The sequence below is a fragment of the Castor canadensis genome, chromosome 2 (genome assembly GCF_047511655.1).
Source record: "Castor canadensis chromosome 2, mCasCan1.hap1v2, whole genome shotgun sequence".
In the NCBI taxonomy this organism is placed as follows: domain Eukaryota; kingdom Metazoa; phylum Chordata; class Mammalia; order Rodentia; family Castoridae; genus Castor; species Castor canadensis.
Window position 1 is genome coordinate 80,131,282 of NC_133387.1, and position 15,781 is coordinate 80,147,062.

A 15,781-nucleotide genomic window follows, 5' to 3' on the forward strand; every position below is an offset into this window, starting at 1 on the left:
GTGGTACTTTTCTATGGAAGCCTTAGCAAACTAATACAATTTTCTAGCAAATAAACACAGAATTTACTAACTGGCCAGATAGGACTCTCACTAAAAATGGATTTAAAATCTCGTTGTAGGCAGGAATCCAGGGTGAGTGGATGAATTGCTTGCAGTGAATTTGTAACTCTCACATTGAAACTTGGACTCATTCCTAAACACATAGTAACTCAGCAATCAAAATGGAAATAAATACAAAGGTTCTGTAAAGGTGTGAAAGGTGTTCTTTAGATTGTTTCAACTCCAAATTATCAGTGAAACTTCCTGAAAATAACTTTATAAATATAATATCACATGCTCTCTCCGCTTGCTCTCATGAACAACCTTGATCATCAAAGTGCTGTTTCACCACAAACCACAGCACTCTACTCAATCTTCTGATATTCCTACACTACCACGTGTATTCCCTCTGGAAGAAAGTTTCTCCCAGGCAGAGTAAATTATGAATATATTTAAATAAACATTAAATGGGGACTATGTACTAAAAAACGATTATGTCAAAACAATGAACAGAGTGAATTATATAATATGTGAATTAAATCTTTAAAAAGCCATTATATATTTAAAACAAAAACAAACAGCACATTTGTCTATAGTATTTCTCTCATTTTGCCCTAGTTTTTGATGATGTCTTACTGTCCTCAAGTTCACTTCAATGTTATTGCTGGTCTATATTCCCCTTGGGTGACATTAGGGTTATCACTTATTCAAAAGAAGAGACAAGTGTCTCCAGTTGAAAAGTTGCATGTCTTGAGAAAGATGGAAGTACACCTGATCTTGGAGCTGCATTCATAGTTTTATTCAGGAAAAGTCTTAAGGAATTCACCCTGTTTTTCACTGCTAAATCATAACCCTTGCTCTTTACTTTACAATTTTATGAATATTCTAGAAACAGCCCCTCTTTTTGTCTCTCCCCATCAGTTTCTTTCTGGCAAGATGTAAAGTGTGTCTGTTAGTTTGTGCATCCTTTTTGAGAGTAAGCAATGAAGTAGCTGCTTCTGTTCCTCCAGAGTCAAATGCACCTGTAACTGTGGGGAGGTTTTATTCAAACCACAACCAATTTCTAAATTCATATATAAAGGGCAGATAGTGCCTGTGAAGTTCCACTTACTTAGCATTTGCTTTAATTCAGAAGTTTATAGAAGCAGGCCCATTGCCCACTCTCATCTGAGGGACTCAGAAGACTGGCTTCTTGAATCATACTTGAGGTAGGAAGGTTTCTTGGTCTAGGAAATAGTGCTGAAGTTAATCTCACATTATATTTTTGGTGGAAAATAGAAGTTGGTCTCCCCAGCACCCATCTCTTACTGTTTCTAGGAACAGACCCTGATTTTACCTAGTGACTGGTGACTTCTAATCTATCATACTGGGTGGTTTGGGTGGGGTGCCTACAAATTAGCATGTAACTGAGGCCCTACCCATCAAAGGACCACTGACTTATAGCTCTCAGTGATGGGCTGAGGAATGACTCTAAATCTAAATTGTCAATCAGAGTAAGACTACTAGTGGGAATACCAGAAAATACATTCCAACTCTGCCTCTTGGTCAGGGTTTCCTTGAAGAAGCAGAAGCACCAGCAATGGCTATTCACTACACATAATTGACTTGACATATTTGTGAACACTAGTCAAAATTTCTATCAGCTTCTTTGTTCTGTTTCTGATATCAAGCTGAAGTCACAGATTAGGGTGGCAGAAAGAAAAGGTGAATGAGAATGTTCAGAGAACAGAGATGATTGCAACCTACATTTGTCAGCCACTGGCACCCATGTTGGTCTCTTACTGACTCCAGCCTTGGTTCTGTGATGAGCCTGCAGAAGAAATGGCACTCATGCCTGGCTGGGATTTGGAGAGGGAACCCAATGGAACTTGGATAGGTCAGTCAACTGCCTCAGATGAACACGCTGAATCAGAAGCTGTAACAAAGCCTGATCTATACCTACTTTCCAAAATAGCAATGCCTAGTGCTCCACTGTTATCTTTTAAGTCTTGCACAGATTTCTCTGTGACCAATCCTAATCACTGAAGGGAAGTCTGGGAAACAGTGTTTAGTTTAGCCAAGTTGACAAGACCAGATCACCCTGAAGTGATTAAGTGTGAGGTTGGGGCTCTTGCAGATGTCTTATCCCCATGGAGGGAGAACCCAGAGTTGCTGGGCCTACTTTGTGTAGCCACAAAATGAAACTAACATATCAAAACAGAGAAGGGAAAAAAATAAAACAGAAACCAAACACAAGTTTGGTCACTCATTAAACCCTGAATCTCAAAGTGGCTGAAACTGGCCCTGAGATTTTCAGTTGCAAGAGACTATAAATTCTTTGTTCTTAAGCCAATTTGAAATTGTCTCCCTTATTTCTTCTTCACACCGTCTTTACTTTTCACCATGATCTAAAGTGACTGAGACTTGAGGACATGTTTCCTGGGAGCAAAAGAAGGCATTTTTTTCCCATAGAATGGATTTTTCTACTATAGTAAGAAGACAGCTAATTCTTTTATGCCTTGTAGCCTAATATTTGTAAAGTCAATGTTATACTATACTTGCCAATTCCAAATTCTGCTTAAAAGAGATTTAAACTGGGTAGAACCAGTTTAAATGACATTCAATAATTTTATCACAACTAAGTTGTGATTTTCAACTACTAATCGTATTTATATTAATACATTAAATGTCTCACTGTGTTCAAAGGGTTTAAGAGTAGAATGAAGTATTAGGCACATCTCAAATCTGCTTCAGGTACAAAAGGGCAGAGTCTACTCTATTGTTAAAAATACACAAAAGGAAGCCATACATTGTCCCCATCATCCACCAATGAACAATTAACAACAGCATAAAATGATGGTAGAGAATGAGATTTGTTATATTAATGTCAAAATGAGGTTATTCAGTTTATCTCCCCCTTCTCAGTCACCATCCCTCTAAATGTGGAACTGCTCACTGGGAAGAGAATATCTGTTCATCTTAATAACAAATGTTTGTAATAGCTTTGTAATTCTGCAACGAAAGTAAGGTGCAAATAGTTATATTACTCATTCCATTGCCTAAAAATATTTTTTCAATGAGGAAAAATTCAACAAGTTTAACAAAAGATAGATTGGAAACAACAAGTCTACTTCCAAAGATATTTTACAGAAGCAAGAATATCATCAGCATATATTTTTAAAAATCATTTTAGCATACATGCTAAATATTCCACATTATTCTTAAACTACTTTTATTCAAATATACTTACATTTTAAATAAGACATGGAAATCTTCATTATTTTAATTAGTTTTGCAATTAAAATTATTTTGTAGGTTTTTAGTAACTTGTGATGTTCATTTTATGTAAATAAAGAGATATATAAAGTGATTTTTAGCTCTCTTCTGTAATTTAAAAAATAATTTCTTTAATAGAATGACATGAAACTTTACTTAAAATTTTTACAAAAATATTTACAAAAAAGTTTTTTTTTTCTAGTTTAACAAACACTGTTTAGTTTCTAGAGATGAAGGAAATTTTAATTCAGTAGTTCTCCAGCAGCATCTGTATTACATGGGAAATTATTAGGTATGCAAATTGCCGGGAACCACTCCAGGCCTATCAAATCTAAAAAGCTCTGGTGGTGGAGCCAGCAGTCTGTTCCAACAAGTATTCCAGGTATTCCTGCTGCTGCTGAGGATGAAGAACTACTACCATGAAGACTGTTTGCTCAAAGGCCTTTGCAACAAGAATATAGCATGCTTGGCAGGGTATCTACCTGGATGAGGTCCTAGTAAAACCATTGCTGACCTTCCAGCTCTACTCGAACACCATACTAAAGTTAGTTATGAATAACATCAAAACTATCCTAAAAAGGGGGTTTGCAAATATTCAAAATAGTATACCTTTCATAATCAACTTCCTAATACTATACAAAGAATAGAGATATTATTTGTAAAGAGTTTAATGTGCTTATGTATATGTGTGCTGCAGTTTGAATCTCTGAGACTTGTGTGTTGAAGACTTGGATCGCTGCTCGAGTTGGTTCTGGAAACTTCAGGAGTTTGGACTTTGCTGGAAGAAGTAGGTCACTGACAGTGTGCCTTCGAAGGTTATACCCCGTCCCCGTCCATTCCTCTCTTTCTGCTTCCTGACTACCATGAGATGAGACAATTCCTCCACCACGCCCTTCCGCTATGGTGATCTGTACCCACAGGCCTAGAAACACAGAGCCTCGTGATCATGGACTGAAATCTCTGAAACTGTGAGCCAAAGTAAGCCATTCTTCCCTTTCTGTTGCTTCTCTCAGGTATTTGTTACAGTGACAGACAGTCTGGCTAACAAAACGTACACTATGTGCTATGACTCACACAGAGAGGGTATAATTTTAATGTGGATAATTGGCATTCAAATTGTTACTCTTGCATCACATTTTCTTCCCTCGTAGAAAAATAAACAAGCAGAAGGGTAATTTATTCTAGTCATTATACATTTGTACACAATTAAACTTAAGGGGAACTTTAGAAGTTACCTGGTTCAAGTTCCTTTTACTAATGAGTAAACTGAAGCGGAAAGGCTAAGTGACAGGTCTAAAGTTTTACTGGGATTAGAAGCCAGAGCTCTCTCCTGTGCCTCCCAGAGGAGCCATTCATGCTGTTCAGCAGTGCTTGCTCTGGAACCTTCCCCTTTGTCATTACTAATTATTATACAATACTAATCTCTCCATCCCTATTTCCTCCTTTATCCTTTCTGTACAGACCATCCTCATTATTCAAAATCGCAAAGCTATTTATACCATAAATAGAAAACCAGTGTAGAATATACTACATGTATATTTTACATTTAGTGAACTCATGATATTGAATATCAAATACATATCAGATGCTACATATGTACAAATTCATGTATCTGTGCATAAGCAGTCACTTTTTATTTTGTTTTGTGAACCAATAAATATACACACAAGAAACCAACCTCCAATATATTCTTTTATTCTGAAAATGTCTTTGGATTCTCCCACCTAGAATGATGATGACATCTAATCTTTGGATTAAATGATTATACTTTACTCCCACTATGCCATACAGCACCATATGGGAGTAAACTTCCTATAGAAAGGGGAGAAGGGAAATATGTGTGTATAAACAGAAAAAGCAGACCTAACTTAATTAGAAAAATCTCCAGTAACATAATTTTTATTAAGTATTCCTTAGGCATTAAAATGTCACCAAAATATAATTTACAGTAGTATAGTATTAAAATTTGAGTTTTGAAACCCCTAGTTATGATATTGTCTATTTTTCAACGTTTTTCTATTGTATGTTCTTATCACATATTCAAATCTGTATTTATGTTTCTCAGCCCAATGCCATCCATTGATTTAGCATTCTGCTCCCTCCAGACACCTGACTATTCCCAGTTATATTCTACAACAGAGGACATCAAAGTGTACCATTTCCATTATTGGTATGAACATTTAATGACACAATATTGAACAAATCAGTTTCAGGTGGACTTCCATAGGAAAAAGCAGATAGTCTGTGGCTTACAAAAAAAATTATCTCATTGCAAGCCAGGGGTTGAAGTAAAATCCCATCCTAATTCATGCATCATTAGAAGAAAACCTGAAGAACAGAAAGAACTATCTAAATGTTTTCCACTTTTGAAATGCTCAAAAGAGTTTTAGTAATAGCTTTTGATATGTTTAATGATGTCAAGGATAGGATGCAAATGCCTTATTAATTCCATTGACTTTCTGCCAAAAATTAAAGGCAATTCACAATAATCAATCTAATCTTTTTTTGATTATGAAAATCCATTCTAGCAAGAAAAATATAAAATTTAGAAAAGTAGAAACAACTTATAATAAGTACAAGAATAAATTTATGAGAACAGACTGGACATGGGTTTAAAATTCCCCTGGAAAAATTCATTATAATATAAAATATATTTGTATATATTAATATTTAAACCATTGTTGCATCCTCAAAACTACAGACATGTTTTTCATTTTTTAAAAAGTATTTTTAAAATCCCCAACACAATCTCAAAATATGATGAGAGGTGCAAACCTGGAATGATTTATCTAATCTTACAAGACTAATCAGCTAACAAGTTCTCTGTCTTCTTATGTCTTACAGCCTGGAAAAACCCACTTATTAATTCCTTACTATCCTTTCCCGAAATTCTCTAGTTTGCTGACATGTTAGTAAGATTCCAAGAATGTTCTAAAGAAAGCAAAGTCGCCACTAAAATTGTTTGTGTCTTGTCAAATTGGTTTCTTTTCTCTCTCTGAATTTATTTTCAATTAAAATAAATTCTGTCATTAAATGTGTGTATGTAACTCCTTGATCAGGTTGTCCTCTGATCATCGAACATAAGTATTGAAAGTCTTCAGGATTGTTTTAAAACTCTAATTCAAATTACCTTTGCCAGCATACTGAATAACCCACACTGTGTGTATTAAAAGCTCTAAAAACATTCTGTTTTTACTTTTTTAGCCAAGTGGACATGTTTTATTCAGTATCCAAAACAAAATTTTTATTCAGCTCATCTACATTGCCTTTAAGGGTGTGTCATTCCTTCCTTAATCTTAATGGTTTTAATGGCACTAATATGGCCTCTTCCCCTCCACCCTTACCTCATTCTTTCTACCTTACACCTCTTCAACCTCATCCTTTTACTCCTTTGTCCAGTTTCCTGCTCTCCCTATCTCCCTATCTCTCTCCTGCCTGAGGGCTTCAGGACATTCATCACTTCCTCTTGCCCCTCTTGATATCAGGTGCAATGACTGATCTTCCTTCAGGCTTATCACTATAGCTCCTCCTGGGGGAAAACTTATCTGAACCATGCCTCATTCTAGAGGTCATTTTACATTTAATGGTACCATTTTTTTATTGTCTATTTCTGTCACTTAGAAGCACAGAAGTGAGAGATCATGGCTTTCCCCCATTAATAACTTCAAGCACTTATGTGCCTGCCATAGAATTCATACATACTCTATTTGTCAAGTGAACAACATTGTATGAATGAAGGTTCAAAGACATAAATATTGATAGGCTGCCAGAAGATTGAACACATGGGTAAGCACACATCATGTTTTTGTGAACTCTGACAGCCATTAACATTTACACTAACCCAACTTCTTATATTATCTTTGTTTTCCATAAGCCTTGTAAAATATTCTGGTATGCATGCACACATGAGTGTGTATACACATACACATGTACTGCATTTGTTTATGTGAATGCACACACAAAAATACCAATATTTTTGGTGGTCAAAACCACTATATTCAGCAGTGATAAATAAGGTTTTTGGTGATGGTTGTTGATTTAATAATCCTAATTACATTAGATAGTCACAAGATGCTGAAGGACACTGATGCAAACACCAGGTCCATGTATGCAGAGAGCAGATTTTTGACAATAAGTCAAATTTTCCTTCTGGTAGTCTTTCAGGAGATTGTAAAAAAAAAAAAAAAGGATCAAGTTATCATTTTCAATGGAATAACTACAGTTTCCCTCTAAGCTTGAGTAAGCATTTTATGTTTTATCTTTTTACTATTGTGCAATGTTATCAATAAATAAAACCAGGCTTTTCAGGAAGAAAGCCTACTTTCCACTGGCCTGGGAGGTCCTCTGCAGTCCTTGGCTTCTCCACATGAAAAACGGGAGCAATGCTGACCAACTACATTAGTAATATAAGAGATCACATAGAGAAAGTGTGAGGGACCTCCTGTGAAGGCCAGAGCATGTCAGTTGCTCATACTGAGAGCTTTAGTTTATTCATGCATCTGTGTAGGGATGTAATTATTCTAATAGTAATTTACTTTAACTTAAAAAATTCACAGTAACTTCGAAAGAGAGTGAAGGGATATCTTTCCTCTCAACAACAAAGCTGTTTACTATTTGTCTTTGAAGCATGGACAAAAAAGTGTTTGATTATAAAACCCAATTTTGGATAGATTGTGAGGCTATAGATTGTGAGGCTATAGATTGTGAGGCTGGTAACAAACCAGTTTTTTCAAACATGAAAAAAAGTTATACTAATGCCTTTCTGGGATATATTTTCTTTCTCTCTCTCACACACACACTCACAACATTCTCCCCCTACTTTTCTCCCTGCCCCCCTAAACATATTGTCATTTCTATACTTCCTCAGAAGTAGAGAATGCAGTTACTCTCAAAACCTCCAAAGAATTTACTAGTATCAAGGTTCCAGTTAAGTCTCTCCACTGTTTTGTCACAGGGTTTTTCATTCTGTCCAGTGATGACTGAAGGTCTTGTAACACGTCTCTGTAGCTATTTCCATAGTGAGCACTCCAAGTATAGAGAAAATCATAGGCAGGCTTCCACATCATCTGAAAAGACAAAATATTGGACTGGAACAGTGTGGAAATAGAAGAGAGAAGAAGATAGCTGTTTTAAAAAGATTTAAAAGTCTCTTAAGACTTCAAAGAAAGTGTAATACCAATTATACTTAGACTTATTTGATGTTATAGAAAAAAATGCTTTAATAGCTAAAACTAGAGATTTTTTAAATAATGACTATAAGTGTGACCTTTATATTTCTGATCCATCACCTATTGTTCATTGCCTGCATGTGAATATAAAATCCCTTTCACAGTTTTTGAAAGTAACAAATATTATTAGGATAAACTCTTTACTCTCTGGGAGTCTTTTAAGGTTAAAATAAGAACCCTTTGTTGGGCATGGTAGTACTGCCCCCAGCTACTCAGGAAGCAGAGAATAGGTGGATCATAGTTTGAGAACAGCCCAGGCAAAAAGTTAGGAAGGCCACATTGCAACAAAGAAGCTGGGTATAGAGGAGCATATCCATGATCCCAGCTCCATGGGAGGCATAAGTAGGAGGCCATGGTGCAAGGCTAGCCCATGGCACCTATCTAAAAAATAACTAAAGAAGAAAAGATCTGGGGATGTGTCTTAAGTGGTAGAGCACCTGCCTAGAAAGTGCAAGGCTCTCAATTCAAATCCCAGTGCCACTGAAAAGAAAGAAAAGTAAATTGCTATGCATATTTATCTGTGGTGAATTTATGACACTACATATCACACAATAAGAAGCTGTAGAGTATATTTTGTATTTTTAATTCATTCTACTGAAGCAAGTCTATAAACAAAGAAAAATGTAACTGGATGATCAAAGTCAAAACAAAAACAAAAATATAGCTCTTTAAGTCAAAAATTACTTTAATGATACATTTTATGACCAAAAGAAATCAATATCCAATGATTTTTCACTTTGCTTTCCCCAAGCACCTACCCACACAGTGACATCATTGTTTCCATAGAAATGGATGTACGTCAAAGGAGACTTGCACACACAAGCACGTATGTAATGGTAACCAAGGCAACGAGGCTCAGGGAGAATAGAGACAAAGGCAGACCAAATAAAACAAATGGAAAAATACACACACACACACACTTTCACACAATGTACACAAGGATTTAAACAAACTTTCTAACAAAATGAGCAAGCAATTATAATTGGAATATTTGAGATACAAATTTTATTCTTCACTACTTATTTGGATCACTAAATTAATCCAGTTATGATTTTCTCATGTGCAAAAGGTAGGAGAACAGACTCTGAGCTAAATATTATGTAGAAGTGGCCTCTCAAAATAGATCCTCTATTATCATTGGTATCATATGAAGTGGAGCCATGGGATATAACTTTTCATCCTCCTCCAATATCACTATACAGTCTATGATTGAAGAAGAAAGAGTTAAAGACTTAACTACATAAGAGGTTCCATTATGCTTTGCTTTGAGTCACATGAAAAGGCTCAAAGAGTAATTTGGACTTATTTGTATAAACTGGCGTTCCTTGGGAAATCACAAACAACCTTCTCTTCACTTCCTTGACAAAGCTCAGTTTTGCAAAGTAGAGAATGAAATTCAATTATCAAAGTTTTATAATATTAAGGTGTACGATGCAGCAACAGAAATCATTTCAGATTTTTGTGTAAGCTTTACCCCCAGACTCTATTCATGAAGACTTGTTATCTTCTTCCACTTAAATAACGTGAATGGGGTCTCTTCTTATTTGTCTTTCTAAAGACTTACATAATCTTGGCTCTCCCTGCTCAGAAGCAAAAGCCCACTAAACATATTTGACTCTTCTGTAGTGGATTATTCTGTCTGCGAGAGCTCTAGGAATTATATTCTGCATTATATTCCCTTAAAAGTCCCTGATGTTGCAATTTGTCCTGTATTGTCATATATTATTTAAAATAATGAAATTCATAGCTAATGGCTTCTGCAACTGTTCTAAGTCTCTTTGCCACCAAATTTGACAAGAGACATGTGGAAATATTTATGATAAAACAGAAACAGAAGATTTCAGTAACAAGATGATGATATAATAGAACAGCATAAAATACTGCAGAAAACAGATAATTCTTAAGACTTTCAAATGGGTAATTGGGGGTAGTTTACTGCTCTGTAGATTCAAGTACTTTTATACTCAGAAGCAGTTAGAATGGCCCCAGTGACTTTCTTAGGTAGACCAGCTCTGTATCACACATCTTGCTACAGCACTGTGAATTACTATGTATAGAAAAGCCCTGAGGTGCACTCAGTCATGAAGCAGCACCTCAGTGCTGTTGAGGGCAGGAAATACATCTAGGTGATACATAAATTACAAACTATAAACACAGGAAATATACAATGATGCCTCAACCCATGCACTTATGCAGAGTACAACACAATCCTCTCATACTTGCCATTTGGTACTGATTACAGAACAATGCAGCCAGCTCCTGTAATTTAGAGAAATTTAGGTAGATATGTGGAAAATTTTTTGAGTGCCAATATGTAAGTAAGACTTCTGGAACTTTAAAGAAACATCCCAGGAGTGACCTGAAATAATCAGAAATGCCCTAAATTCATTGGAGATCGCATGAGGTCTAAACCATAAGCTAGGTAGAAATGGGCACAATAACTTTGGATTGAAAACGTAAGGGCACTGGTAAACTTCATGCTTTGAACTAAAATATAAATGTATTTTGCATGCAATACTTTTCCTCATTGCACCAAACTAAACCTGTATATTTCTTCAGTATACAATTTGATCTACTGCTACATAAAATCATTGGTGTCTCTCAACACAGATGATAGAGAAATGCTATTATAACAGTAACACGGTGAGTCTATTCAAAGTACATCATTATTCCTTAATTATTTTACTTATTAAATAAAGATTCACTGAGTGTCTACTGCTACAAGGAATTTTGTTACATCTAGGAATAAAAGGAAGACTAGAGTATGAGTCTTGCTTATCAAAGGTTTTGGCATAGAAAGAAGGCAGATATAAACACAAATACTGGCACATAGAGTGAACAGATAGGATTTGGTAATTAACAACAATTCAAAAAACTCTCATGATTACTTGCATACTTTAAATAAGTGTGAGAAGAAAACAATCTTTCCATTCACTGAGCAGCACAATGCTGTAATGGAAATAAAGTGGGTTTTGGTGTCAGAGCCTTATGTTCACATCTAAGGTTCATTGCCTACTGAGTGATCTGAGCTTTGAATTTTTTGAATCTGTAAAATACGCACAATATTTCCCATGTCTTAAGCATCACAAAGGTACCTCATGAAGTGTCCAGTTTGCATTTAATACTTTTTAATAGCATGTGAAGGAATATGGGTACTGTTTGGGTGCAAGAAAGATAAGGAGTCTGGCTTCAACACTACTGAATGTGAGGTAATAAAGGGGGATATCTGATAAGAAATTGCAAAGGAGAGATGTCCTCCAGAGAGCAGTCAAGGGCTGAGCATCATTCATGTGCCAGTGATGGAGAAAAGCAAGAGAGTACAGGAAAATGCTAAAGAGAGTACAAATGGATGAAAAATTTGAACTTCAACTAAGTCTATAATTAGAGAATATGAGTAAGACACAGAAACAATAAAAGGATGGAGAGAAATTGGAGTCTGAGTGGCAGAAAATGGAGGAAGGTATTTAATGTTACAAAAGCCAGTGGCGAACAGTCTCCTCAGAAAGGACACCAGTGGCTTGCTATTTTTGTTGAATTATTCTTAACCACAAAAACAAATTCTTTCAGCCTTCTCATCTCTATCACAAACATTTGATAGATAGGCCGCACTCAGATTTTTTTAAATACTAACCTCATGTTGGTATGGACTCACCCCTGAATAGGAAGCATGAGGCTGATAAAAGCATAGAGTTGTTAATTCCTCACTTATGTGCACTGATCTTGCTATATAAAAGGCAGTATCAAAGTACTTAATGTACCTGTGTCTTAAAATCACCCAGGTTAGGGATATTTAATACCAAGGATATTAGTAAAGGCTATAAATTGAGGCTTTTCCACTTGGTTGTTAAACATTTACCACCATGCTGCATGGAGAAGGCATTCCTTTTCTATTACCTTCCTCACTACCTATTATATCAGGCCATGTGGCAACATAAAGAAAAATTTAGAAAATCCAGAATTTTTGACAATTGGCAGGCCATTTGGTAACCTTGGATAAAGCAGTTTGAAAAGAGTACTGAAGGTTATACTGCAGGTATGAACAGGAGCCAAGAAATGAAACTCACTGAATAAATGGGTCACATGTGACACTTAAATATCAAAAGAAGCAAGAGAGCCATGGAATAATCAGAGGAAAATAGTGGCACTTTAAAGGAAAAATCTGCAAAAATGAATAGTCTACAATGGAAAAGATATTTGGGTTTGAGTGCTAAATTTGTTAAATGGCAAATTTAAGGTTATTGAGGATTAAAGAGGCAGTGTACACAAATTACCCAAGAAGAAAAGGTTAACTTCCACTAGGCAGAAATATAAACAGAGAACAATGCTAAAATCATTATGAAATTGGGGCACTGTCTTCACAAAGCCTAATAAAAGATCAACTTTCATTCATCAATGCAGTGAGTGGTCCAACCTGGTGTTTTATATATGACACTTGGATTCAAGTCCTCAAACACTTACACTTTTATTTCTTCAGCATTTCTCATTTTATTTTGTTTCAGGTTTCCTCACTAAAGTGAATATATATTATCAAAGGCAAAAACATAAGTGATACCTTTGCATATGTTTATCAAATCTAAGGAATTCTGTCTAAAAGTACATACCCATTTAGGTCACAAAACCTCCACATTATGCAATAAATTGCAGAGAAAATAAAGTCATCATCTCTCAAAATGTTGGGAGGAATAAAATAGGTAGAATAAATAATTCTCTCTCTAGATTGACCTAAGTTAAGTCCTGCAAAGGCTGGAAGTGTGTTCCAGGTTCATGTTATCTTATATCTATTTAGGGCTTTAAAAATAGTTCTTCTACCCTGGTTTAATGTTATGATTAAGGTAAAATGTGCAAAATCTCTGTACTAATGTTTCAGCAAATCAAAAAGAAAGTATACTCCCAAAAGTCTGTTTTTGTTGAATTATTCTTATCCACAAAACAAATTCTCTCTGTCCTCTCATCTCTATAACAAATATTTGATAGATAGGCTGCATTCTTATACACCTCTACTCTTAGATTTTTTTAATGCCAACCTCATAGTATTATGGATTCATTTTTGAATAGGAAGCATGATACTGATAAAAGCACAGTTGTTTTTTGTCAGTTAATGTTTTAATTGATGCAAATTTTTATATGTTGATCCTTTGATAAGTTTATCTTACAGAAACTCTTTTTTTACTGGCAGTAAAATTGTATATGATTGAAGCATGTACAAAAAGAGAAGAAAAAGTAGATCAGTTAACTGAGGAACTGACTGGAAACAGAGTTGAACTCTGTAAGTACAGGGAACACATTTTGCAGTTAATTTAAAATTTTTTAAACATTTTTATTAGTATATGATAGTTATGCAGGGTTTTCATTGTGACATTTCCATATATGCATATATTATATTCCAGTTTGGTCCATTCCTCCATTATTCTCCCTCTTCCCAACTCCCTTTCTTAAAATGACGTCAGCATGTGTAGAAAATACATCAACCATATTCACACTTTTTAACCTTCTCATTTACCCTTCCTCTCCCACTTTCCATTCCTGTCCTCATTGAAGCACAGAGTTGTTAATTTCTCATTTATGTGCTTTCATCTCTCTACATAAAGGGCAATACCAAAGTACTTAACTTATCAAGTTGAGCAGTTTTCCGAAATTTGTGTGGAATGAAGACATCTTTCCTTTATTTTCTCAGTATTAAAGGACAAAGCAAAAGGTAAAAGAGCAGTGAAAAAGTAATATGTAGGGTGACAAAAGAAATGAAATGGGAATAGAGACACAAAAAATCCCAAAGCTTTCCAAATTTAGAGTGCTTATTCCTGGAAGCCAATAAGACTCATTAGCTAATGTACTAGGTGAGGGAAGGTAACATGAATAAAAGCAATTCACATTTGAGCATAGCATTCTATGTCTTTTTCATCTCATAAAATATGAATAGCACAAAGAGTGTAATTGATTTTAACTACCTTTGCATAATTACATTTTGCCACATTAGAGGATTAATAATCCACCTACTTTCCTCACAAAATTATAGGAGTAACATTTCATTTTAAGTACCATTAGCTGAAGCAGTATTAAGGCAAGTTGGCTTTCTTAATGATTATTTCATGTGTTCTGTCTTCAGGGTATTGCTTATGATATCCAGGTAGGCCTTACATCACATATAATTAGTTAAGTACATAAAGAGAAGGGAAGCTAACATATTAGGAGGTCGTAGTGCTTGGTTAAAATGTGACATAAGATTCTCTTGGAAAAGTTTGTCTGGCAATAGCCAGCTAAAGTTGCAGTAAAAACATCATTTGGAACTTCAGGAATTATGCATGAAACAGAGGAAGAGAGAAGACCAATTCCTTCCTAGACTATCTGCTCAAAATTGTCTGATACCACAGGGAATCCTGAATGCCAAGTCATTCTTCTCAGCTCCTTGACAGGAGAACCCCCCATTGTCTTCTCCTAAGCAGCATCCCTCAGCTCACCCCAAACACATGTTAGTAAAAACATCTGAATATCAAAGTTTGGAGAAACTGGGCTTCTCTAATCCAATTTTTCTATGCAAACATTAAACTAAATTAACAGAAGAATAGTGGCAAGAGCTTCAGAGGATTTAGAGGCACACATTTTGGGTTTGAATATTTACCCTTGACCGAATAGCTCCAGGATTTGCAAGAAGCTGTAAGATTTCCCTGGAATTTGATTTTTCCTCCTGTCAAATGGAGGATAGCTATTCAATGCCATAAAAGCATTGCTAAGTGTATAAAGCAACAGATGTAAAAATTCCTGACACACATTAGGTGCTCATTAATGGCAATTCTGGTTGAGTTCAAAGTTTAGTAACAAAACCACAATCAAATACCCAGGAAAAGAACCCAAGTCATCCAGTAATAAATCCAGCATCAATTCACAAAAGATTGGCACAAATTTATTTTTTTATTAATCAGTTTTACTAAATGCTGATGTAGATGCTATACTTGTCTGGATTTTCATTTTCTGAAATTCTTTATCATTTATATTCCCTAAAAACGGAACTTGATACAGAAAGCCTAAAATCAAAATCAAATTGTATCATATCTAAATCAATTTAAATGTCTTTATAAAATTCAGTGTAATATGGTGATTATTTCTGCTTGATTTTCAGTGTGGTAATTAGATATAGGATATAGAATTAGATCAAAGGTCACAGGAATACAATGTGCTTACCCCAGGAATTTCACTATGATGTCCTTGTTTTCTTTCTTTCATCACTTCAAAAAGTGAAACATCCTTTGGAAACTGAAGATTAT

At 35.2% G+C, this 15,781-nt stretch overlaps 1 protein-coding gene across 9 annotated transcripts in view; it reads right to left on the bottom strand.

Moving 5' to 3' along the window:
• Positions 1-15,781, bottom strand: part of Macc1 (MET transcriptional regulator MACC1) — a 219,988-nt gene that overhangs the window by 91,760 nt on the left and 112,447 nt on the right. For 7 of the 9 annotated variants that reach the window (XM_074065128.1, XM_074065134.1, XM_074065131.1 and 4 more), the window contains one exon: positions 5,163-8,360. The exons of 1 other annotated variant lie outside the window; for it this stretch is intronic. In XM_074065128.1, coding sequence (XP_073921229.1) covers positions 8,148-8,360 — 213 coding nt within the window. In that variant the 3' untranslated portion in view covers positions 5,163-8,147. One more of the 9 variants, XM_074065135.1, reaches the window with a different exon arrangement.